Source organism: Mobula hypostoma, chromosome 15 (genome assembly GCF_963921235.1).
Source record: "Mobula hypostoma chromosome 15, sMobHyp1.1, whole genome shotgun sequence".
Classification (NCBI taxonomy): Eukaryota; Metazoa; Chordata; class Chondrichthyes; order Myliobatiformes; family Myliobatidae; genus Mobula; species Mobula hypostoma.
The window spans coordinates 47,933,090-47,959,120 of NC_086111.1; the positions used below are offsets into that span (position 1 = coordinate 47,933,090).

The 26,031-nt window shown below is 39.4% G+C and overlaps 1 protein-coding gene across 1 annotated transcript in view; it reads right to left on the reverse strand.

The window, feature by feature from the left end:
- The window catches only part of LOC134356821 (receptor-type tyrosine-protein phosphatase gamma-like), a 699,039-nt gene that overhangs the window by 52,546 nt on the left and 620,462 nt on the right, over positions 1–26,031 (reverse strand). The window contains exon 15 of the mRNA XM_063067988.1: positions 11,941–12,032. Within this exon, the coding sequence (XP_062924058.1) occupies positions 11,941–12,032 (92 nt within the window). The remainder of the gene's footprint in view (positions 1–11,940; positions 12,033–26,031) is intronic.

The following is a 26,031-nucleotide window of genomic DNA, read 5'->3' on the forward strand; positions in this document are numbered from 1 at the left end:
AATTAGTGTTGGAATGCATCATGCTTTTAAAGTTTAATATATAATTTAGGGAGTTACACACACACACACACACACACACACACACACACACAATCATGAATACACTTAAATCTGACGAAAACTTTAACTTCCTCCCAAGGAGCAAAGTACTGTATATGGTGCAACCTTAAGCTCATGAGATATTGGAAAAAACAAGAATTGGAGCAGATTTTTTTCTGTTCAAATTCATTTTCATTTCTATAAAACTTGCTCAGATTCATAAGATGGCAATATTGTGGAACAGCTAATTTATAGAAATTGCAGATAATTTATAGAAATATGGACAACAACCAAATGATTCCTACATTAGAAATTTACAGTGCAAAGAAAAGCTTAGTAATCAGGACATCATGGTTTGATCGGATGATGTCCTCAGTTCAAAACATCCATTTTCAGAAGAGCAGGATTCGCTAAAGTGAAGGTGACAAATTTAAACAGTTAGATTATCATTATCAAAGACAACAGTGAACATTTCTATCCTAATGAACAGAATAAGAAATCCCTTTTTTAGTACAGACAGTTTAAGACAAACAGAAGTCAACAATACAAAGGACTGCAGATACCTTAGATATTGATTTAGATTTAGCCCATGCTTCATTTATTTGCTAAGGTATATAGTGCATGGTTAAAGTTTCTGCACATTTGGAGCAGATATGAATGACCTTTTAGAATTGTATGGCCTAGATAGGATGAATCTCAGAACAAGTACATACTGTTCCACACTTTATTCCTCCAGGTCCTCGTTCATCTATTGAAGGTTCTGACTGACTTTAGGGAGTAGTTTCTGTAGCCTTCTGGAATTTCAGCCAAATAACACTTGACCTGCCTTGACAATGGAACTTCACCAGTTATTCAATTGTAATATGCATCACAACAGAGCCCCTCCTTACCTGATTTCCACACAATTCAACTCCATTCATTGATTTGAATGGTTAATTTTATAGGTAGAGTACAATATGCTGCTTTTACTTCACTACATGTTTAGTTTCATTAGGGGATTAATTACTAGGCAAAGGACCTTTCAGCACGGTTCATTCGATAGCAATTTGGAGAGGTAATGTTAGGTAACTTTCTTCCTCTCCAACATGGATGTACAAAAGATAGCTTTAGCTTTAAAATGGAGATGAGCTTCTGCTAAGAAAATCGAGCAGGTCTTGAACACAAAGTTGAATCTAACATTTTATTGGTTTTAATTTATTCTAAATAAATAAATATTTCATTTATTTTAAATTTATTCTAAAAATGTATGTTTTGGCAGCCGTGCCCACTTTTTCAACAATCGTTTGTTGCCTTGAAGGGATGGTGATGCAAACCATTGGCAGCAGCTTGGTACAATTGAATGAGTTGTCACTGCAGGGGTGAATAAAATCAACCACAAACGTATGGGAGTAGAGCCACGCAAGCCAACTTCAGCAATTTACTTCTTTTTTTTTAAAAACTGTATTCAAATTCTCAAATTCCTGTAGGATTTGAACGTACCTGAATTGTTTGGCCAGAAATATAGTATACTCACTACCACACTGAGAAATGCAATTATCAAATGATTTATGGAGGACTTGGGCTTCCTCCAACAACTCCCCTGAAAATGACTCCTTACAAGGAAAAGATTGATTGAGACAAGAACCCAATGAAACTTCAACTGACAAGTTATTTTCCACGTAGAAGCTTGAGTAAAGACTGAAATATGATTACTTTATAATGGTGCATAATGCCCAAGTCTGATCTTACATAGTCTCAACCCCCACATCTACCTTCTCAACAGAGGTTATTGTTAATTATTGGGAATGCAAGAGTCTTGAACATTTCCTTTCCCAACCGTATTAATTTAGTAAGGATATGGATCTCAGCTGAAACTTCCTTTATTTGTATGGCTCATCTACTCACTGATTTAATTAGCTGATCCATTGAAGGAACGCCACCTATCTGACCTCTTTTGCAACAAAGTCACGATATTTTACTCTTACAATATAATTTACTGTAAAATATGACTTTAACAATACCCAGCTATGAACTTGTTTGTTTTACTATTTATTGCTTTAGCTTATCAGTAAATCATTGACAATATTTCTCATATACTATATATTTCTCATATAATTATGTGAAATACATAGAATAACCTAATTAACCTGAACCATTCCCTGACCTATATTTAGAGAATTACTTCCTGCAAACGTCACAGATAGGAAATAATACAACTCTGCTTAATAGGCACAGAGATGTGCAGAGAACGAAGGATCATGTATGTGTCACAACAGGGACTAGTTTAAGCTTTAAATTACTGCTAGTTCAGCATAACAGTGTGCACTGAAGGGCCTGTCCCTCGGCTGAATTATTCTATGTTCTTGATAATAGTAAATAAAACATGGAACATACTTTAAATGTAATTAAAACAAATAAAAGTCAACAATGAGCGTAAAATAATTTTCAAGGAAACAAAGCACCCAAGCGAAGGCCAACACTAGGCTATGCCTGCATTCCTTGGAATCTTCTCAATGATCATATGCAATAACAGAAGGATCCTAAATGCAGTCTCCCAAACTTAGACCTGGAACTTCTGCACAAGCATTGGATAGTGCCCAGTGTAAAAACTCTTTTCAAAACAGGGGAAAGAAATAAACAGATAATGTATCAACTAAAATCTAAGATCTGCAAATGGCTATTCCGGCTAGAATATAGATAATATTAATACTCACCTGGAAAGATATTTTAAAACTATTAGCAAATACATGTGCAAAACACTGAGGTAATTTTATATTAAGGATTGCTAATCAGTTGAATGCATGAGACAGAGAGAGAAATTCTAATAAAGGTTTGTTGTCTGCTTTATGGGAATTATTATTCTGAATTTGGATAGTGGCATTATGCTAGCAGATACATTTCAGCATGAGGGAGTTCATGGTCATCCAATTTGAATCTGAGAAATCAGAGTACTTTTTTATTGGTGAGAGAATAGAAACTGGCGAGACATAAACGAATCTTCGTGTTCACGTCCACAAATTACAAAAGCTGTGGCTTATGTACTAAAAGTAATTAAAATAATTGATGAAATATTGGTGTTTATCTCAATATGGTTGGAATTTAAATGTGAGGAATAATGAGCCTTGACTGACCTCATGAGGAGCATTGCTTCCAATTTTGGGAAAAGTCTCAAGAAAGATACAAAACACAACATAGCAAAATATTTAACACAATATTAACAGGTTCTTGAATATTTAAACACAAATAACATGTTGCACATTTTGTTTCATTTCTTTGAAAACAACGAGTGTTTAAAAAGATAAAGAGATCTGACTTCATAAGCTTGTTGAGGAATTCAGTATAAACGGAAAATTAAAGTTAGGATTGTTAGATATAAAATTAGTAAGTTTACACTAAGAGTAGTTAAATCAGGAACATAAAATAAAACTGTGGAAAATGTGCCAGTTGAAATTTTCAAGAGATTAGATTAATAAAGCAAGAGGTAGATCTCAAAATGAGTGTTAATCCCTGGCTGATGGCACAAGATATACTATAAAATAGCAGTAATGTATTACCCTCTGCCTCTGAGATTTAGCATTGATGTTGACAGTTTAGCATGAGGAGAAAGCAGAAGAAAACCAGAGGGAAACACACAGCTCAGACGAGGGGAAATCTGGATTATGTGCAAATTGGGTTTGTGGTGTCAGAAAAGGGAAGAAAGTAGCAGAGGAAGCTGAACGGATGGTTTCATCACTTATTGTTGGAGGCGTGAATGAAGAAAACAATGTTTAGAGGAGGTTTATCTGTTTACTCCAGGATGATGGAAGAAAACAGCACCTAATCCACCTAATGATTCCTTTTGAGATTACATAAATTAAAACAGTCATGATTAGTACTGTTAGCTGGTTTTAGGTGATAATGCCTGATACTAAAATTCCAAGTTTTGCTGGGATTCCTAAAACATGTGCAAGAGATGAACTTTAAAGTTCTTCTCACACTAATTATGTTGAAGTACAGCAATGGAATGTAAGTATAGAACTGATAGCAAGTCATGTTCTTCAAAGTGTCTGTAACATAAAATATCCTATAATCAGGCCATTGTGCACCAATTAATGTTCTGTCTGTTTATCACTCCTTCTCTCAATTGGAAAGTGTCCCATATTGTTGCTTAAGGTAAGAGGTAAATATGGAAATGTGCAGCTTTTTCAAATGGCAATAAAGACAAATAGAAGTTTATACTCTTAGCTATATGATACTATTTATGTCATCACTATTGCTCAAGCAATCCACTTAACCCTCATGTTTTATGCAATTGTAATAGTGATGCATCACATTAAACACAACCAAGTGATTAGTGATCTTTCTTGGAATGAAGCATTTCATTTTGCTTGACATGTCAATATATTCTGTGGAGTTGCTTAGTGACGAAACGTTACGATGCTGCCTGAAACAATTAGAATACAGCAGGCAGAGTAAGAAGCAAATTTAACAAAATGTTAGAAGTTACAAATATATTCCCTGGAGAAATGATGACCCCACTTGTGAACTACACCAGTCTGCAACTTTAAAGCTCAAGTAACCTGGAGAAGTTTTTACACAAGCATTTTCTATATAAAACACCCATTACTTGAGTGCTTCAGATTCATCACCAAAACTTTTGACATTGTAATGATTATACAAGAACAATTTTAAATACTTTGTTTTTATTCTGCACACAGTAATCTATTCTGGGGAAAAAAGGTCTCAGGAATATAATGCCTCAGAGTAAACACACAAATCCATTCCTGACATGACAAATTTATGGGGAATATGATACAGAAGGATTAATGTTTTAAGATCAATTGATCATTTTGAAATTCGTTTTCAGTCTTGGTGTTGGGGGAGTTTGATGGAAAAAATTATTCTTTTAGAAAGGAACTTTCCACTGGTAAATCAGGGCTTGACAACTATGTTATTGTAAAATTTCTCCTTGGTGGTAAATAATTACTCTTAAATAAAGACTCAATACATCAGAGGATAATATGGTATAAATGGCTGATTAATGTCCTTTAATGATAAATAAAGATTAGCTTTATTTGTCACATATACATCAAAACATAGAGTGAAATGTGTGGTTTTGCATCAATAACTGTGTTAAGGAATTGGAGATGCAGATGACCTTTGTCTCATTCTGGAGAATGAGGAGGTAATGGATAGGAGCTACAGTGAGGTAGTTACTCTTAAGTTGCAAGAGGCAGGTACCTGGGTTACTGTCAGGAGAGGGAAAAGGAATAGGCAGACAATAGAGGGAATCACTGTGGCTATTCCCATCAATACAATACTGCTTTAAATACTGCTGGGGGAAGCCACAGAGACCTGGTCTCTGGCAGTGAGTCAGGCTCTGTAGCTCAGAAGGGAAGGAGGGTAGAAGAAAAGAGGAGTGCAGTAGTGACAGGGGATTCCATAGCTGGAGGAATAGACAGGAGATTCTGTGGACGTGGAAGAGACACCTGGATGGTAGGTTGTGTCCCAGGTGCCAGGGTCAGGGATGTCTCGGATTGGTTCCACAGCATCCTAAGGCAGAAGGATAAGCAGCCAGAAGTTGTGGTACATATTAGTACCAGCAACATAGTTGGAAAATGGAGGAGGTCCTGAAGAGAGAATAAAGGGAGTTAGGTAAGAAGCTGAAAAGCAGGATCTCTATGGTAGTAATTTCTGGATTGCTGCCTGTGTCATATCCCAATGAGAGTTAGAATAGGATGATTTGGCAGATGAATACATGGCTGAAGAATAGGTGTAGGGGGCAAGGTTCATTGTCATCTCTTCTGAGGAAGGTATGACCTGTACAAAAAGGACAGGTTGCACCTGAACCTGTGGGGGACCAATATCTTTTCCTTGTGGGCAGGTTTGCTAGAGCTGTTGAGGAGGTTTTAAACTAATTTGGTGGGAGATGGGAACCAGAGTGATAGGGGAGAGGATGGGGCAGTTGGTATAGAAGTAGATGCAGTGTGCGGTGCCAGTGTGAGAAATGACGGGCAGATGATAAAGCAAAATTGCAGTGGGATGATTGAAGTGTAAAAATGGGGCAAAATCAAAACGGTTGATCAATACAGGGCTGAAGGCGTTATGTTTGAATGAACGCAGTATACGGAATACGATAGATGATCTTGAAGCGCAGTTAGAGATTGACAGGTAATGGTGTGGACATCGCTGAGTCGTGACTGAAAGAAGATCATAGTTGGGAGTTTAACATCTAAGGATACTCATTGTATTCACAGGACAAGCAGGCAGGCAGAGGGGGTGGTGTGGCTCTGTTGGGAAAAAATGAAATCAAATTGGTAAAGAAAGGTGACATAGGATCGGACGATGTAGAATTCTTCTGGGTATAGTTAAGAAACTGCGAGGGTTAAAAAGCCCCTGATGGGAATAATACACAGGCCTCCAAACAGTAGCCAGGATGTGGGATACAAATCACCAACGGGAGATAGCAAAGGCTTTTAAAAGGGCAATATTACGATAGTTATGAGGGATTTCAATACACAGGCAGATTGGGAAAATCAGGTTGGTGATGGATTTTGAAAAAATGAGTGAATTTGTTGAATACCAACGAGATGGCTTTTTCAAGTAGCTTGTGGTTGAAAATACCACCTCGTAGGGGAAAGGCAATTCTAGATTGGGTGTTGTGTAATGAACCAGATTTGATTAGGGAGCTTAAGGTAAAAGAACCTTTAAGAGATAGTGTTCATAAGAAGACAGGATTCACCCAGCAGTTTGAGAGGGAGAAGATAAAGTCAGATGAACAAACGTTTGTATTAGTTTTACAGTGAAGTAAAGAGGATTACAAGAGGCATGAGAGAAGATCTGGTCAAAGTTGATTGGAAGGGGACACTTGCACGGATGACAGAAGAACAGCAATGGCTGGAGTTTCTGAGGGCAATTCAGAAGGCACAGGACAGATATATCCCAAAGATGAAAAGGAATTCGAAAGGGAGGTGATGCAACTTTGGTTGACAAGGGAAGTCAAAAACACCAGAAAAAAAGAGGGCACATAATATATCAAAAATTAGCATGAAGTATTAGGATTGTGAAGCTTTAAAGTCCAACAGAGGCAACTAAAAACACCATAAAGAGAAATGATGAAAATTAAGATAAGCTAACCAATTAATATAAAGGATGATACCAAAAGCTTTTTCCAGATATGTTAAGAGTAAAAGAGATATGAGAGTAGATATCAGACCACTGGAAAATGATGCTGAAGAGATAGTAATGGGTGACAAAGAAATAGTGGAAATTTTGCAGCAGTCTTCACTGTAGAATATACGGCAGTATGCCAGATATTCAAGAGAGTCAGGGGGCAAAAGTGAGTATAGTTGCTATTAATAAGGAGAAGGTGCTTGGAGAGCTGAAAGGTCTGAAGAAATAAGTCACCTGGACCAGATGGACTACACCCCAGGGTTCTGAAAGTGGTAGCTGAAGAATAAGTGGAAGCATTACTAATGCTCTTTTAAGAATCAATTGATTCTGCCATGGTTCTAGGGGAATGAAATATTGCAAATGTCACTCCACTCTCTAAGAAGGGAGGGAGGCAGAAGAAGGGAAATTATAGGCCAATTATTCTTACCTCAGTGGTTGGATAGATGTTATATTTCATTGGTAAGAATGAGGTTTTGGGGTACTTGGAGGCACATGATAAAATAGGTCAAAGTATGTACAGATTTCTTAAGGGGAAATCTTGCCTGACAAATCCGTTGAAATGTTTTGAGGAAATAACAGGCAGCATAGACAAAGGAGAATCAGTGGATGTTGATTACTTGGATTTTCAGAAGGCCTTTCACAAAGGTGCTGCACGAGGCTGCTTTATAAGGTAAGAACCCATGGTATTACAGGAAAGATACTAGCATGGATAGAAGAGTGGCTGCCAGGCAGGAAGAAAAGAACGGGGATGAAGTGGGACCTTCCTGGTTGGCTTCCTTTCACGTTATATGTCAATGATTTGGATGACATAATTGACGGCCGGGTTTGTGGATAATATGAAGATAGATGGAGAGGCAGGTAGTCTTGAGGAAGCAGGAAGTCTACAGAAGGATTCAGACAAATTGAGAGCATGGACAAAGGAGTGACAGATGGAATATAGTGTAGGGAGGTGTATGGTCATGCACTTTGGTAGAAGGAATAAAGGTGTAGACTATTTATTAAATGGAGAGAAAATTCAAAAATCAGAGGTGCAAAGGGACTTGGGAGTCCTTGTGCAGGATTCCCTAAAGGTTAACTAGCTGGTTGAGTTTGTGGTAAGGAAGGCAAATGCAATGTTAGTATTTATTTTGAGAGTACTAGAATATAAGAGCAAGGATGTCATGCTGAGGCTTTATAAGGTATTGCTTAGACTGCACTTGGAGCAGTTTTGGGCCACTTATTTAAGAAAAGATGTGCAGACATTGGAGAGGGTCCAGAGGAGGTTCATGAGAATAATACCCGGAATGAAAGTAATAATGTTTGAGAGGTGTTTGAAGGGTCTGAGCCTGTACTCACTGGAGTTGAGAAGAATGAGGGGGGATCTCATTGAAATCTATTGAATATTGGCAGGCCTAGATAGAGTGGATGTGGAGAGGATGTTTCTCACAGTGGAGGAGCCTAAGACCAGAGGGCAGAGTCTCAGAATAGAGGGACATCTGTTTAGAACAGAGAAGCGAAAGAATTTCTTTTACCAGAGGGTAGTGAATTTGTACTCCAGCTTATACGGCTGTGAAGGCTAAGTCATTGGGTATATTTAAAGCAGAGTTTGATAGGTTCATGAATAGTCATGGTGTCAAAGGTTACAGGGAAAATGCAGTAGAATGGGGTTAAGAGAGATAATAAATCAGCCAAGATGTAATGCGGAGGAGACCTAATGAGCCAAATGGCCTAATTCTGCTCCTACGTCTTATGGTCTTATGATCTATGACCATTGCCTTTTGAGATGAGCTGGTGGCAATCCACAAGTGTTGCCATGCTTCCGGCACCAACCTAGTAGGTCCATAACATAGTAAAATTAATTCATAGTCTTTGGAATGTGGGAAGAAATAGGAACACCAAGAGGAAATCCATATGGTCATGGAGGGAATGTACAAACTCCTTGCAGACCAGCGGCAGGAATTGAACCCCCAGCTTATAGGGTCTTAGAATAGCTGGCAGATAAGTTTCCCTTTCTCCTCATCCTCTGCAGTTCATTCACAGAGAATTACAGACTGTTCTCAGTGAATTATATAAAAAGACAGGTTAAATTGAGAACAGTATATTAACCTTTATTTATCTAACACAAATGTCAGATGTTGACGAATATGGTTTTACATGATGTGTAAACATATATCAATATACTTCAAAATGGTACTGCAGTTTATGCAGTCACTGAAAGAAAATCACACTTTCACTAGAAATTGGAATTGCAGTCATGAATTCAGGACACCTCCAACCCCAACTTCAGTGAACAAGGTTAACAACATCATTTCCCATAATTACGTTAAAACACTTGGCAAAATGAATGTATAAAGCTTCATATATAATGTAATGCTCTCTAAGAATCAACAATGTTTCCTACAACCTCTTACACAATAAACAACATAAAAAATGAATTTTAGATACCGCAATATAAAGATGATTCATCTGCTCACTACAAGTTAGAATAAAAACTTAGAAGAAAGCACTTATTTTTTAACAATAGAACTGATCTTTAAAAACTGTGCTAAGATGTTATTGTAAGGAGTTGCAAGTTAACAGCCCAGAGAGACAATGAGCTGGAGTACTAACTCCACATCCTTAGGGAGAGAGGGTAGGTTTGCAGCCACAATTCTCCAGCATGACAGATTCCCAATTTTGAATACGTCTTTGGGAAGAGGTAGCCAGACCAAGGGGAAAGACGGTATTAAGAGTATCCCCAATGGGTCACTCTTGTATTGGAAACAAATACCTTGCTACCTTCCCAGCTTAACAAAAGCATGTGGGAGACCTAACGTGGGTATGATTGGAGGGCATGGTGGGGGAGGATAAGGGAAGGAAAGAAATAAGCTCACAAATAAATAAATTACAGTCAATACAAAGTATGTTAGATTCTAGTGACTTAATTGGCTTAGCTACAATACAAATTTCATTATAAATATGACTGCACTGCACACATACAGTACATTTTTTATATAGTAAATACACCATTGACATATTATTTGGCTATGGGCAAGTAAAGCAAATGTGTGCAGTTAGAAAGTTACTGACATTGACAAACCATTGGCTAAATGATTAAGCATTGATAAGAGCCTTTAACCATGTTGACAGTATTCAGGACAAACATTTGTCCCAAGAGAATTGCTTTTGATCAGAAGATTTAATTCAAATCAGACAAAATCTATTATTCATGATCTGGCAGGCCATTGCTATTAATCACAGCTGTTTGTAACACCATTAAACATACTGTGGAATAATTTCATTTAATAAACATATCAAGATGTATGATGAAAAATGAATTCATTAGTCCAAATGACTGTTGTGCTCCATCACCTTTTAATCTTTTACTCTCTAATTCAGCCACAATCACTTATATAACAGTGTGGGTTGTTTATAGAAGAGTTAGAAACACATTTTGAGGACCCATCATGGATTGTGTTTATGATTCATGGAAAATGTATTTTACATTTGCTGTTCCATTTCTGAAATGAGATTCTGCAATCTCATATCATTACAGAACACAATCGAATTTGCAGCACTTCTGAAAAAGTTCTCACTTTGTGGGACATTCTGATTTCTAAATTCCTATCTCCTAGTAAAAATAAATCAGAATAAGTGTTACCATTTAGCATCTATTCAAATGAAATAAATATTATAAACACTAGGAACAGAAAGGATATTTTAATGTTATGCCAATATTAATGGACAACAAGCAGGCAGAGGTTCCTCACAGCAGCATCAGTAGCATTTACTAGTACGTAGGCATGCAGCTAAGCAAATGCAGAAAGAAAAATCAAAAGGTGTCAGGATCACTGTACTTAGAGGTGATAGCAGCCAAGGGCAAGCAGAGCCCGGCTCAGCTGATTTGAGCCTAGGTAAGAAAAGTAATTTGATCTTTGGGAAGAAATTCCCTTTTCTGCAGCATGACTCCTGATAACTTTACCAGGAGTTGCTCCTGTCCATGAATCAATCTATGGGCTGGATTGTTCTGCTTTCCAAATAGAAAAGCTTACAAAGGATTAACATCAGGATTGGATGGATTAGAAAAGATTAAAATATGGGATTTTGTTTTTACAAGATACACGACAGTCAATGAAGCACAGCAGCTGGAAGAGATCACATCGTAGAATGCAGAAAGTGGATATCATGAGGCTCTCTGAATCTTGAAAGGGATGACATGCAGGAGAACAAGCAGCACTCCAATCCAAATTTCAGCAACAGTTCTTCATAAGAGTGCTCCAAGATGTAGGCATATGCTGTGCTTAAACCAGTGCAGTATTTTCCAGCCCTAAAGCAGGAAATGCAAAAACTGTGCAGTCACAGACAGTTGACAGCAAGGAACACCAAAGTGCCTTTTGATGCAGATCCATAATAGAGCTTCCCATTTAAAATAAATCTAAGATTTCATAATATTGTACTGTACTCAGTAACGATTGTCCTCATATATGGAATGAGCCAGTTTTATTTTCAGGAACTTCATAGCACGATTAATCATTTTACTAATCCCACCAGCTACTGTGTAACAGTTATAGATTAAGATGAAGCAAGAAGTTTTCAATTATTAGAAATGCTAAATAAATTAAGATGGAAGCTAATTGATTTGAATATTTTGTCTAGTTTTGGACAATCATTTCCATTTTACAGATCCACTGAAATGACATTACACAATCAAATTCCAAAATATAATGACCAACTAATTTACTCAGCAATCACCACAGAGGTGACAAGGAATCCACACCCCAAACTTTATCATCTTTTGCAATTGTTGCTTACCTCAAATTCTTCAGAAAATCCATGCTGATTATTGTTATACAGTTCATTGATGTGCTTTATAAACTGCTTGACTGGAATGGCCTCCATATCATCTGCAAAATGAACAAGTGTATTCACAATTAGTAAACCATACAATTGCAACACAGGCACAAATGAATCTGGACCAATTAGTGCCAAAACCTAGAACAGTATTCTGTCTGTCTAGGTACCATATCCGATGCAGACGTTGGTGACCATGGTTTTCCAGTAATATTACTGATGTGAAAATCTCAGATCTCAAAAGTGCTTCACGCTTAACTAATGCACAAAGATAAACTTTAAATGAAACCAATCAAATGTAACACATATGACCAACTAGAGCTGCATAAGGATAGCATTTTAATTAAAGTATTTGGGTGTAGAGCTTTAAATATTTACTTAATATATTGTGTACATATTGATATATTGATGACAAGATGACACCAATGACCAATGGTGTTGCGCTGCAGACAGCTCACAAAACCACTAGATACTCATCTTCTGGATATACTTCTTCTGAACTGCAATCGCTGTTCTTCACCCTGTAATTTCTCTTTTAAGGATGTACTTTCTGGATGACTAAACAATATGCCGCAATCTCTTGGGGCACCTGGCGAACTAGACTATCCAGAATGCAGGTACAGACGGGGTGACCATTGCTGGGTATGGATGCTGCATTGATGCTGGATGGCAGAACATAAACCCATGGTTGGCTCCATTACTCTGTGCCGATTAAAGCATCGAGTGAGATTTCAATCATCGAGGATGAGAGAGGAAAATGTAAAGATGCTCAGTGCCGTCTGCCTACGTTTGACTGGTCTCCCTCTCTTCTTGCTACTATCATCAGGTGGGAGGTGCAGCAGTCTTGGGTCCCGCACCACCAGGTTCGTGAGCAGTTGTTGCACTGCAGCCACTGGACTCCTGGAAGGGCTTCACTCGTCTCAGTGCAGAATAGGTCTGGGGACTCTGCAGTTCATGTTCCATGTATCTTTGTTTACTTTTTTAAACTATATGCACGACTTGATCAAGGTGCTCCAGCGCTGAACTGACTCTGCAGCTGTGGCCTGCAACGACTGGTACCCATCACAGCACTGCACTGGCTCTGTGGCTGTAGACTCACTTTCAGGGGACTCTACGGTTAATGTCCCATGTGTTATTTGCTTACTTTTTTACTGTTTGCACGATTTGCTCATTTTTCACACATTGGTTGTTTGATGGTCTTTGTTGTGTTGCATTTTTTAATGGTTTCCATTGCATTTCTTTGTTTTGTGGCTGCCTGCAAGAAGATGAATCTCAAGGTTGTATGCAGAATACATATTTTGTTAATAAATGTACTTTGAACTTGAACTTTGAGACAAAAAAAAATCACACCCTGAGCTTTACATGAAATAATGAACTCAAGACAAACCTACTGTTGTGGATTCAGAATAATTTAGAAACATGTTATGAACTTGGAACCCAGAATATTAAGCTCAGAGTAATCTAAATCCCAAATCATGAGCACAATAAATAAAGGGGCTAAATTTACTGACTATACTGCTTCCCAAATAAGAAAACAAAAACATGGGTATTAACAAGTTTTTTCTTACATACCACATCTTACATTTTCTGTGCAAAGAAGCAGAAATGCAAGGGGCCATCCTTCCAGCCATTAAAAGTAATTAAGTGAAAGGAAAGGTTGCATAGAAATGTTAAAGTGCAGCACCAGATGTGAAAGGAAAACTAAATGCAGAGATGTATAATGAGCTATTTAAAGAAAGAACTAGAGGCAAATTTTGCAATTTGAATTCTGCAAGGTTAAAGCTATTTTTTTTAACTGACATTTGAAATATCCAAACTTCTGCATAGAGCACAAGACCATAAGATATAGGGGCAGAATTTGACCATTTGGCCAATTGAGTCTGCTCCACCATTTCATCATGGCTGATCCACTTTTCCTCTCAGTCCCAATCTCCTGCCTTCCACCCCATATCCCCTCATGCCCTGACCAATCAAGAATCTATCAACCTCTGCCTTAAATATACATAAAGACTTGGCCTCCACAGCTACCTGTGGCAAGGAATTTCAGAGATTTACCACTCACTGGCTAAAGAGATCCCTCCTTATGTCCGTTCTAAATGGATGCCCCTCTATTCTGAGGCTGCGTCCTCTGGTTTTAGACACTCACACCATAAGAAATATCCTCTCCACATCCACTCTATCAAGGCCTTTCACCATTCGGTAGGTTTCAATGAGCCATCAAATGCTCAAATGCCGTTCAAACCTGGAATCATTTTCGTGAACCTCGCTGAACCCTCCCCAGCTTCAGCACATCCTTTCTAAGATAAGGGGCCAAAAACTGATCACAATACTCCAAGTGAGGCCTCACCAGTGCTTTATAAAGTCTCAACATTACATCCTTGCTTTTATATTCTCTTCCGACGTTAGCATTCATTTCATTTGCCTTCCTCAACACAGACTTAACCTGCAAATTAACCTTTAGGGAATACTGCACAAGGACTCCAAAATCTCTTTGCGTCTCAGATCTGCGTATTTCCTCTCCACTTAGCAAATAGTCAATACTTTTATTTTTTCTACCAAAGTGCATACCATAAACTTGCCAACACTGTATTCCATCTGCCACTTCTTTGCCCATTCTCCTCTGTCTAAGTCCTTCTGTAGCCTCTCTATTTCCTCAAAACTACCTGCCCCTCCACTTATCTTCATATCATTTGCAAACTTTGCAATAAAGCCATCAATTCCATCATACAAATCATTGACATATAACATAAAAAGAATCGGTCCCAACACCTATGGAACACCTCTAGTCACTGGCAGCCAACCAGAAAAGGTTCCCTTTATTCCCACTCTTTGCTCCCTGTCAATAAGCCACTGCTTTATCCATACTAGAATCTTTCCTGAGATACCATGGACTCATAGCTTGTTAAGCAGCCTCATGAAGATCCTTGACAAAGGCATTCTGAAAATCCAAGTGCACAACATCAATTGACCTCCAGCACCCAGGGCATGCACTTTTCTCACTGTTACCATCAGGTAGGAGATACAGAAGCCTGAAGGCACACACTCAGCGATTCAGGAACAGCTTCTTCCCCTCTGCCATCCGATTCCTAAATGGACTTTGAAGCTTTGGACACTACCTCACTTTTTAAAATATACAACATTTCTATTTTTGCACATTTTTAAAATAATCTATTTAATATACATAACTGATTTACTTGTTTATTTATTATGTCTTATTTTATTTATTTTTTCTCTCTCTCTGCTAGATTTTGTATTGCATTGAACTGCTGCTGCTAAGTTAACAAATTTCATGTCACAGCCTGGTGATAATAAACCTGATTCTGATTCTGATTATAGGTTCCTTTTTCCTGCCTCTCTCCTTCTAGAAGAGTGGAGTGATGTTTGTAATTTTCCAGCCTTACGGAACCTTTCCAGAACCCTTGAGAGGTTATTGAGAGATCATTATTAATGCCTCCACAATCTCTTCAGCCATTTCTTTCAGAACTCTGGGGTGAATACCATCTGGTCCAGGTGATTTATCTTCTTCCAGACCTTTCAGTTTCCCAGAAACCTTCTTCCTCTTGATGGTAACTTCACACACTTCATGACCCTTGACACCTTACTGCTATGGTCTTCCACCATACTGTCCCCCATTACTACCTCTCCAGCATAATTTTCCAGCGGTCTCCCTTTTAAACTTTATGTATCTGAAGAAACTTTTCATATCCTCTTTAACATTATTGGCTAGCTTATTTTTGTATTCCATCTTTACCTTCTTAATGACTTTTTAGTTGCCTTCTGTTGGGTTTTAAAAGCTTCCCGATCCTCTAACTTCCCACTAATCTTTACTCTATTATATGCCCTCTTTTGGGCTTTTATGTTGGCTTTGACTATGATAAATGTGAAGTTATCCACTTTGGTGGCAAAAATAGGAAAACAGATTATTATCTGAATGGTGGCCGATTAGGAAAAGGGGAGGTGCAACGAGACCTGGGTGTCATTATACACCAGTCATTGAAAGTGGGCATGCAGGTACAGCAGGCGGTGAAAAAGGCGAACGGTATGCTGGCATTTATAGCGAGAGGATTCGAGTACAGGAGTAGGGAGGTACTACTGCAGTTGTACAAGGCCTTGGTGAGACCACACCTGGAGTATTGTGTGCAGTTTTGGTCCCCTAATCTGAGGAAAGACATCCTTGCCATAGAGGGAGTACAAAGAAGGTTCACCAGATTGATTCCTGGGATGGCAGGTCTTTCATATGAAGAAAGACTGGATGAACTGGGCTTGTACTCGTTGGAATTTAGAAGATTGAGGGGGGATCTGATTGAAACGTATAAGATCCTAAAGGGATTGGACAGGCTAGATGCGGGAAGATTGTTCCCGATGTTGGGGAGGTCTAGAACGAGGGGTCACAGTTTGAGGATAGAGGGGAAGCCTTTTAGGACCGAGGTTAGGAAAAACTTCTTCACACAGAGAGTGGTGAATCTGTGGAATTCTCTGCCACAGCAAACTGTTGAGGCCAGTTCATTAGCTATGTTTAAAAGGAAGTTAGATATGGCCCTTGTGGCTACAGGGGTCAGGGGGTATGGAGGGAAGGCTGGGTTCTGAGTTGGATGATCAGCCATGATCATAATAAATGGCGGTGCAGGCTCGAAGGGCCGAATGGCCTACTCCTGCACCTATTTTCTATGTTTCTATGTTTCTATGTCATCTTGCCTTTAGAATACTTCTTCCTCCTTGGGATATATGTATTCTGTGCCTTCCAAATTGCTTTCAGAAATTCCAGCCATTGCTGCTCTGCCATCACCCTGCCAGTGTTCTTTTCCAATCAACTCGGGCCAACTCCTCTCTTGTGCCTCTGTAATTTCCTTTACTCCACTGTAATATTGACACATATGACATTAGATTCTCCTTCTCATATTTCAGGGTGAATTCAATTATATCATGATCCCTTGACCCTAAGGGTTTTCTTTTTAACCTTAAGCTCTCCAATCAATTCTAGTTCATTGCACACCACCCTATGCAGAATAGCTGATCCCCAGTGGGCTCAAGCATGAGCTGCTCTAAAAAGCCATCTCGTAGGCATTCTAAAAATCTCCCTCTTGAAATCCCGCACCAACCTGATTTTCCCAATCTACCTGCATATTGAAATTCCTCATGACTATTGTAACATTGCCCTTTTGGCATGCATTTTCTATCTCTACTGTAACTTGTAGACAAAATCCTTACTATTGTTTGGGGGTCTGTATATAACTCCCATCAGAGTCTTTTTACCCTTGCAGTTCCTTAGCTCTATCCACAACGATTCAACATCTTCCAATCCTATGTCACCTCTTCCTAATGATTTAATTTCATTTTTTTTATCCAACATAGCCATGCCACCCCATCTGCCTTCTTATCTGTCTTTTGATACGATGTGTGCCCTTGGACAGGAAGCTCCCAGCTATTATCTTCTTTTAGCCATGATTCAGTGATATCTACAGCATCATACTTTCCAATCTGTAACTGTGCTTCAAGTTCATCGACCTTATTCTGTATACTGCGTGCATTCAAATATAACACCTTTAGTCCTGTATTCACCCTTTTTGATTTTGCCCGCCTTTTACGTTGCAACTCATCCTGTCGACTGCATTTCTACCCTATCATCAGTCTCTTATTGCTAGGAGTCTCACTATACATTGCCTCTGATTGTAAACCAGCTATCTCATATTTAGCATAATCGCTCCAGTCCCAACCAGCTGTCAAATTAGTTTAAACCCACCCAAACAACTCTAGCCAACCTGCCCACAAGGATATTGGGTTCAGGTGTAATCCATCCCTTTTGCACAGGTCATACTTCCCCAGAAGAGATCCCAATGATTCATAAAATGGAACCCCTACCCCCTGCACTAGTTCCTCAGCCACACATTCATCTGCCAAATCATCCTATTCTTTCCCTCACTGGCACGTACCACAGGCAGCACTCCATAAATTACTACCCTGGAGGACCTGTTTCTCAGCTTTCTCCTAGCTTCCTAAAATCTCTTTTTAGGACCTCCTCACCTTGTCTACCCACATTATTGGTGCCAATAAGTACCAAAACTTTTGGCTGCTCAGCTTCACCCTTGAGAATGCCATGGATACAATCCAAGACATCCCTGATCCTGGCATCAGTGAGGCAACACACCCTCGTCTCTTATTCTTTGTGTTTGAGGAACAGAGCAGGCTAAGATCAAAAGAGACTTTATAAAGACAATAGAAATAGAATACTTGGAGGAAGAGAATTTGCAAACACCAGCACTGACAGATTTGAAAGCACTGGGGTCTCAACTTTCAAGTTCAATTTATTACTTCAAATATAACATAATGACATTTTGAGCAATGAAATACATTCAAAGGAGAAGTGCCAAACAAATAGATAACTATTCAATATTTCACTCTGATTAGTGACAAAATATCAGGTTTAATTTTTAAAAAGATGGTGAAATTTTAAATAAAATCAGAAATTACTTGAATGCAGTTTCATGACACAGGAGTGAGAAATTCCGAAAGGAGCCCTTTGTTAGAATTTAATACAGTATCCTTTTTCAGAATTCCCATAAAACAAGTTAATGTTCTCTTTGAATAAAAAGTGTTCTGTAGTATAATCCCATTTTTCCTTCTTCATACCACACTTACTACACTTAATATCAGTGCTTTTTTAATTAGACATTTACAATACAATAAAACAAGATTAAAGAATTTGAATGCTTTACACAATTAAACTATTGTTCAAGGAACTTATTTTCCTGGAACAATTCATATTCTGAATACAGCTTCTGTGTGAGACTATATGAAATACCACTTGAGTACAACCTTTCATGTATGAGCCTGGTTGGGCAGTATATTAAAAAAAATAGGCTTGCTTGGGTCGGGTGAGGTTGGGTCTATTGACTCAGCACCACAGAAGTTAAGAGAAATTACCCAGTCTTATTACATGTAAACAGCACAGCCAAGATTGGGACACTCACAATGATGTTTGGGTTGGCTAGGCTAAGCTAGGTAAAAAGTAATAAGCACTCAGTATTGGGTTAGATGCAGAACTTTGGTGAGGTTGAGTCAGAAAAAATGTGATATCTGAGCAGCCATCTCAACAGGACCTCCGTTTGGTATTCTTTTATTCATTCATGCAGATGAACAGCACTCCATTGCAAGGCTAGAGGACTTAGGGTACATCCCCATTCAGAAGGTAGTAATGAATCACTTTAATGAATTACCACAGCTTGTATGGTGAGGTATCTTCTACAGTTCATCGGCAAGGGGTTCTAGCAATAATGTTGAAAAATAATATGTTCCTAAGTCAGTACGCTGTACACTCGGAACTGGCTGCACTCCCATGCATCTGCTGAGTTTATCCTTCAAGCTGGTACAGATTGCAGTTTTGGGAGAGGCTGTGGTAACTAATCTGATCAACATGCCATTCATCATCTTAAGCTTCACTACCCCAAATATTTCCATGCACAGAATGTACATAAATGTATTGTGTAAATGAAAGTGTTTTTAAGGGGTGTAAAGCCTAAATGGGGTTGACAGGCGGACAACGTTGTTGTGAACTTTGCTGAAATTCTTAGGCACAATGAAAAAAGTTGATCATGAAACCCAAGTTTTGATCCTGCTCATTTTTCCTTATTTGCTCAGGCCATCTTCTTTTCTTTCTCTCCACTTATTCCCTACTTCCCTTGATTTTGACTTTTTGCTAATGAATCCCGTTCAGCCTGTTATTTCTATTCTCCTCACACTAGCTCTCTCCCTCCCAAGTCGCAACAGCTCTCCAGTATCTGCCTACCTTTACACCATTTCATACTCTCTTCACTCAGCCACAAGCACAAAACATTTTCCTTCTGCCCAATTGAAAAATATTGATATTTTCTTATTGTGTTACAGTGTGCATTTAAAACATGAATTAGAGTAGGTACATATATAATTTATTTATGTATTTTTAAAAAACACTTGATAGTTATATTTATAATATTATGTTAAAGAAAGCCGGCTGGTGGCGTAGTGGCATCAGCGCCAGACTTTGGAGCGAAGGCTCCCGAGTTCGAATCCAGCCGGCTCCCTTGCACACTTTCCATCCATGCTGGGTTGAGCGTCGAGCTAGCAACTCGGCCTCGTAAAAATAAGAAAGCCTGCTAAAGAAACGCCCTCATGACAGCATCCCGATGATTCCATTTGGAGTTAAGGGCTTTCTTCTTCCTCTTCTATGTTAAAGAAGCTGATAATTTTATGGAACATTATGTTATAATGAATACAACAACTGATAAAACTTACTTTTTGCAAATCTCAGTTAATAAACTGGTTGAAGATCTGCATTTTTCCCTTTATATCAATATTTTACCACATTATATATTAAGATTTATTTTTGATTTCAATCTCTATTTTTTAATGGATGGAATCATTACAGTTTGAAAGCACTTCCTTACAAGATGAGCTTAAAAAAGTCTTCAAAAGATTTGCAAACTTACTGATGTTACTCATGCTATCTCTTGTAGTTTAGCACAAAAACTCAAAGTCACTCATATCTTTGGTGGATGCGGTGTGTGACCCGGTGCTCGATTGGAGTTAATGCTGATCTGGGGGCATCATTCTGCTAGAAACCCCTCCAGCTAAATTCTGCCAATTGAATTGAGTACAAAATGTTTTGTTCCAGGGAACTTCTAAGATGTGACTCAACCTCCCCCTTTTTCTAGTAACTACACATCTTGGCATACTTCCTGCACATTCTTATCCCCACTAGCAGGCCACAAAGAAATATTTTTCCCCATTTCCTGGTCAACTTTACCAATTGCCACGACCAGAATCAGACATTGCAGGCCACAGGCACATTGCTTTCCTAAAATTCAGCGGAAGATCCCTCTAAATAATGCTGATGCGCTGATGCACTGATTTGTTAGCTGTTAGTGATTTTTACAGCCATGCTCCCAGAATCTGAAGGGGCCTCATCAGAAAGAATATCACATTTATGTATCTATTCATGCCTTCCAGTTTTAGACAATTGTCCTTGAAGACTATAACTTACTCAAGTCATTAGGGCACTTGGCATACAATAAATTCAGTTTGGTCTAAAACTGTAAGGTGAAAATGAAAGAGGATAGCAATTGGCATAGCTACTGTCTCTCAAGGTCAGAAACCGAGATTCAAACATGATCTCAGGTGCTGCCTGAGTGAAGTTTCCACATTTTCTCCATTTCTGCCTGGATTTGCTCCCGGTGCCCTGGGTTCCTCCCACATCCCAGAGACATACAGATTGGTAGGTTGACCCCATTGGGTAGGTGAGTTGTACAGTCTGGGAGGGGATGTGAATGTGTGGAGAATATAAGTGGGAATAATGTAGGATTAGCACAAGCAGGTGCTTGGAGGTGGCGCGGAATCCGTGGGTGAAGGGGCCTGTAACTCTATGACTAATGAGTGGAATGTACAGTAGGAGAGCATGAGTTGAACTTATCATCCACTTATATACGCTCAGTGGCCACTTTAGTAGGTACACCTGTACACGTATTCGTTAATGAAAAATTCCAGTCAGCCTACAATGTGCCATCAGCTCAACGCACAAGTACATGCAGACATGATCAAGACGGTGCTTGTTCAGGCCACACATCAGAATGGGGAAGAAGTGTGATCCAAGTGACTTTGACTGCGGAATAATTGTTGGAACCGGACGAGGTGGTTTGAGTATCTCAGAAACTGCTGATCTCTTTGGATTGTCATTCACAATGGTCACAAGAGTTTACAGAGAACAGTGTGAAAAACAAAAATAAAAAATCTAGTGAGTGGCAGTTCTGCGAGCAAATATGCCTTGTTAATGAGAGAAGTCAGAGGAGAATGGCTGGACTGGTTCAAGCTGACAGGAAGGTGACAGTAACTCAAATAATCACGTGTTACAACAGTGGTGTGCAGAGCAGTATCTCTGAACGCACAACACATCGCACATAGAAATGAATGGGTTACAACAGCAGAAGTCTATTAACATACTTTATTAGGCAGAGGAGGTATCTAACAAAGTAGCCATTGAGTGTAGTTTCAGTTCATTATAAGCAACTAATGATATCTAAAGCCTTGTACTATTATGTTCCCTTCAATATCCCTATTATGGTTCTTTAAAAGGTAATCATTGTAGCTGTATCTGGCACCTGAGGCTCACAATTCTATTTAAAGCTCATTTAGATTACCCAGCTTCCAGAAAGCAAAAACAACTCTGATTGCACATATGAATCAATTAACACTATATTAGAATTACCAATGGAATACACTAACAATGGACTTATTACGTGACTCAAAGGTAGAAAATTAAGTTCGAACACTAGCATCAAAAGTAACAGATGCACTTTTCTCTGGATTTCCCTAAAGTTTTTGAGAGTAACTGCTCCTCTATTTTCAACTTACAGACTTCAGTAGTTGTTGAAATCGAAGTGGATTATTCATCACAATTGCTCTTTGGGAGAACTTAGCCTTGATGCCATGTGTTGGTGGAGCTAGCACAATGGAATAAGGTACAGTATAAACCTCAGAGTTCCTGCAATGTTCCCATTTTAAACCCAAACAAATATATTCCATGTTGATCACTTGATGCTGTGCCTTCTGATCACACCCCCAAACAGTGACCCATATGATGGAAAACTCTTCTCCTGTTCCATGTGACAATCACTTGCTGCCCAAAATCATGATTTTGCTGATCAATGCTTTCTGAATGGTTTGTCATGTGGCCAGATGAGTGGTAACTGTTGAAAAATCTTGGGTCTAAGGCTGCAGAGTCAGACAGATTACCAACCCCTAGTTTTACACATGTATTACTCTCAGACTGGAGCTGGATTTCCAGGTATAGAACTGTTTAAAACTTGGATAAGTTTCTATAAGTGTAGTCACTTTTATTTTCTTTATAGAATAGCTAAATTGAAATAGCCAACACCTAGCTAAAACTAGGTGAAAAGAATACCCACCGTCATTTCACAGATAAAGAATTACTTTTGAAAACCAGGGTCCCAACTAAAGATGATCAGACAGATAGTCAAAAGAGATCAGTCAAAAGAGGAAGACTTCTCAAGGAAATGTTTTGAGAACATCTGAGTTTTAGAAATGCGTAATTTTCTCAGATTCTAAATTTCTTCATTTATAAAGAATTTACCTGGCTGGCTCCACCAGGTTTTATTACACAAGGAAACTTAGAGTGAAATGTTTAATGACAACTACTAAGTTGTTGCAATTTGTTAAGGTTCTTGAGCAAGATGTTATATTCTTGTTTCATAAAATCAGCATCATGAAACTTCAGAAGCAATCAGAAGTAGACCAGTATGAATCTGCATAATTAGTTTTTTGGTGGTCCTGAAAGCAGTGTGTTGAGCACTTGTGCTATATTTATGAAATTACATTTATTGAGTATCTGAGGTTCCTGAAAATGCTCTGACATGTTCGTGACCAGTTGTTGAATTATAAAGTCCTTCAGTTTGGCTGGCAAAATAGTCATGAACATCTTCAAAGGTAATACAGAAAAGGATAATGCACTAATTATCTAAATGTTTTAATCTTGACTACCAGTAACTAGATTGCTGTATCAGAGAGAAATGAGAGCCAGTTCTATTCTATGCTTGATTGAAAAGTGGCTTCCTCCGAACACAAGATACAGTGATCAGACCTGAAGGCTTCTCGATTTACAGAATAGTCCATACTGCTGATTTGCAAAAGGCAAAAGGTGGAGGTGTGTATTTCATGATGGTGTTCCAATGTGGCGGTTTTATTGAAATTGTGTTCTCCCAACTTGGAACACCTAATGCTCAAATGCTATCCAGTCTACTTAATGAGAGAGTTCTCATCTGTGATCCTGAATGCAGTATACATACCATCAGTGGCCAACTACAATCAAGCGCTTGCGATACTGCATGATGCTGTTTCTAGACAAGAAACAGTCTATCCCAACACATTTCAAATCATAGTAGGATATGGAGGAAATCCTTGACCTCTCAAACCCACAGGAATACCATGAGATAGACAGTGCTTTCAGTAAAAGGAAAGCCAGCACCTGCTGCCTCACAGACCACACAACTACATGATCAATCTTCTCCTGGGCACCACCCCTCCCCAAGGCTATCTGTTCTCTCTCACATCCTGAGACACAAGCCATGAATAACTACATTGCTGAAACATGGTTTCATTCAATTATCCAAGTCTCCAGCCGTGCAGGACTCTTCCTTGTCATGAGGAAAGATAGGAGTCTTTGCCTACCATGGACTCAATGGAATCATCATTAAGAACTGTAACCCTCTGCTTTTGATGGATAGCACATTTAGAACACCCTGCAAGACCCAGGTCTTCACCAAACTAGGTCTATGAAGCATATACAACCTGAGTCGCTTCAATCAGGGGGATGAGTGGAAGATGGCATTCATAACACCACTGTCCACCATGAATACTTAATAATGTCTTTCAGACTTTCTAACAGTCCAGCCATCCTCCAAGTCTTCATTAACAAGATCTTCTGAGACGTGCCACACGGGTATATGTTCATCTATCTCCATGACATCTTCATGTTTTCCCAGGATCCCCCAAGAGCATGTCTGTCATGTTCATTCAGTCCTTCAGCATCTCCACAAAAACCAATTGTACTGCAAGTTAGAAAAATGCCAGTTCCACACCCTAGTTAATTCCTTCCTTTCACCACAAGGAATAACCATGGACCATGCTCCCTCAAACAGCACTTTTCAGGCTTCTCCAACGTCTTCCACTGATTCATTAGAAACCTCCGCCAATCACTGCTTCTCTCACCTCCCTCACCAGTCGCCTATCGCAGGGATAACCTGGTCTGCTACTGCAGACCACGCTTTCGAGGAGTTCAAGAGTCGCTTCATCATTGCTCCCATTCTCTGCCATCTAAACCCCTCTGGACCTTTTGTGATGGAGATAGACACATCTGATATGGGCGCTTGGGCCATCCTCTCCCAGTGAGGACCGCACTGGAAGACACACTCTTGTGCTTTCTTACTGCCCAAGTTCAACTCTACACAACGCCATTATGGAGTAGGAGACAGGAGCTATTTGCCATTAAATGCGTCTTGGAAGAGTGGAGACAATGGCCGATAGGAACCACTGAGCCCTTCCTGATCTGGACCGACCATGACAACCTCATATCCCTACAATGGACCTGCCAACTCAGGCCACATCAGGCACACTGGGCTCTCTTTTTTGAGCAATTCAACTTCACCAATCTCTACCAATCTGGCTCCAGGAACATTAAGGCAGGTGCCTTGTCACAACCTTCCAACACAAGTGAAATGGAGATTGACCGTCAGCTCATCATTCCATCCTCATAGATTCTCGCCCCAATCATCTGGAACCTTGAGAAGCAGATTCACGAGGCCCTATAGTATGAGGCTGCTCCAGCTTACACACTGGACAACTGCTGCTGTGTGTTCTGAGGGGCTCCAGTGGGCCCACTTCTCACCCCTCTCTGGCCATCTAGGTGCATAGTGGACTCTGGATTTTTTGTGATGCTAGTTCTGGTGCCCTACCATGATCACAGATATATATCATTTTGTTACTGTCTGACCTCAATGTGCCCAGTCCATTTCCTCCGACCAGTGGTCATCTGGGCTCCAATGGCCCCTTCCAGTCCCTCAAAATCTGTGATCCCACAGTGTCATGGATTTTATCACAGGTTTGCTACCTTTTGATGGGCTATGGAGGTTGTGACAGCGGCAGACCAGTTCTCCAAGGCAGCCTACTTCATTGTGCTTCCCAGACATCTGTCCGCTGCTGAGATGATGGACCTGGTTCTATCCGCTAGGGTCCTGGTTCACTGCTGCCAGAATGCTTGGAACAGGGTAAAGACGGCTATCCTAGCCGCCAATTATGTCTACTGCTGCCAGGCAAAATGCCAGTGGCGCCCAGCCAGACTATTCCAGCCTGTGGACCATGTCTGGCTGTCCACCCAAGATCTGCCCTGTGCACTAACACCCACAAACTACATCAGTCCAGTAACTTATCATCTCCAGATGCCACTGTCCCTTAGGATCACCAAGGCAGTCTACTTCATTGTCCTCCCCAGCTACCTTCCACATATCTTGC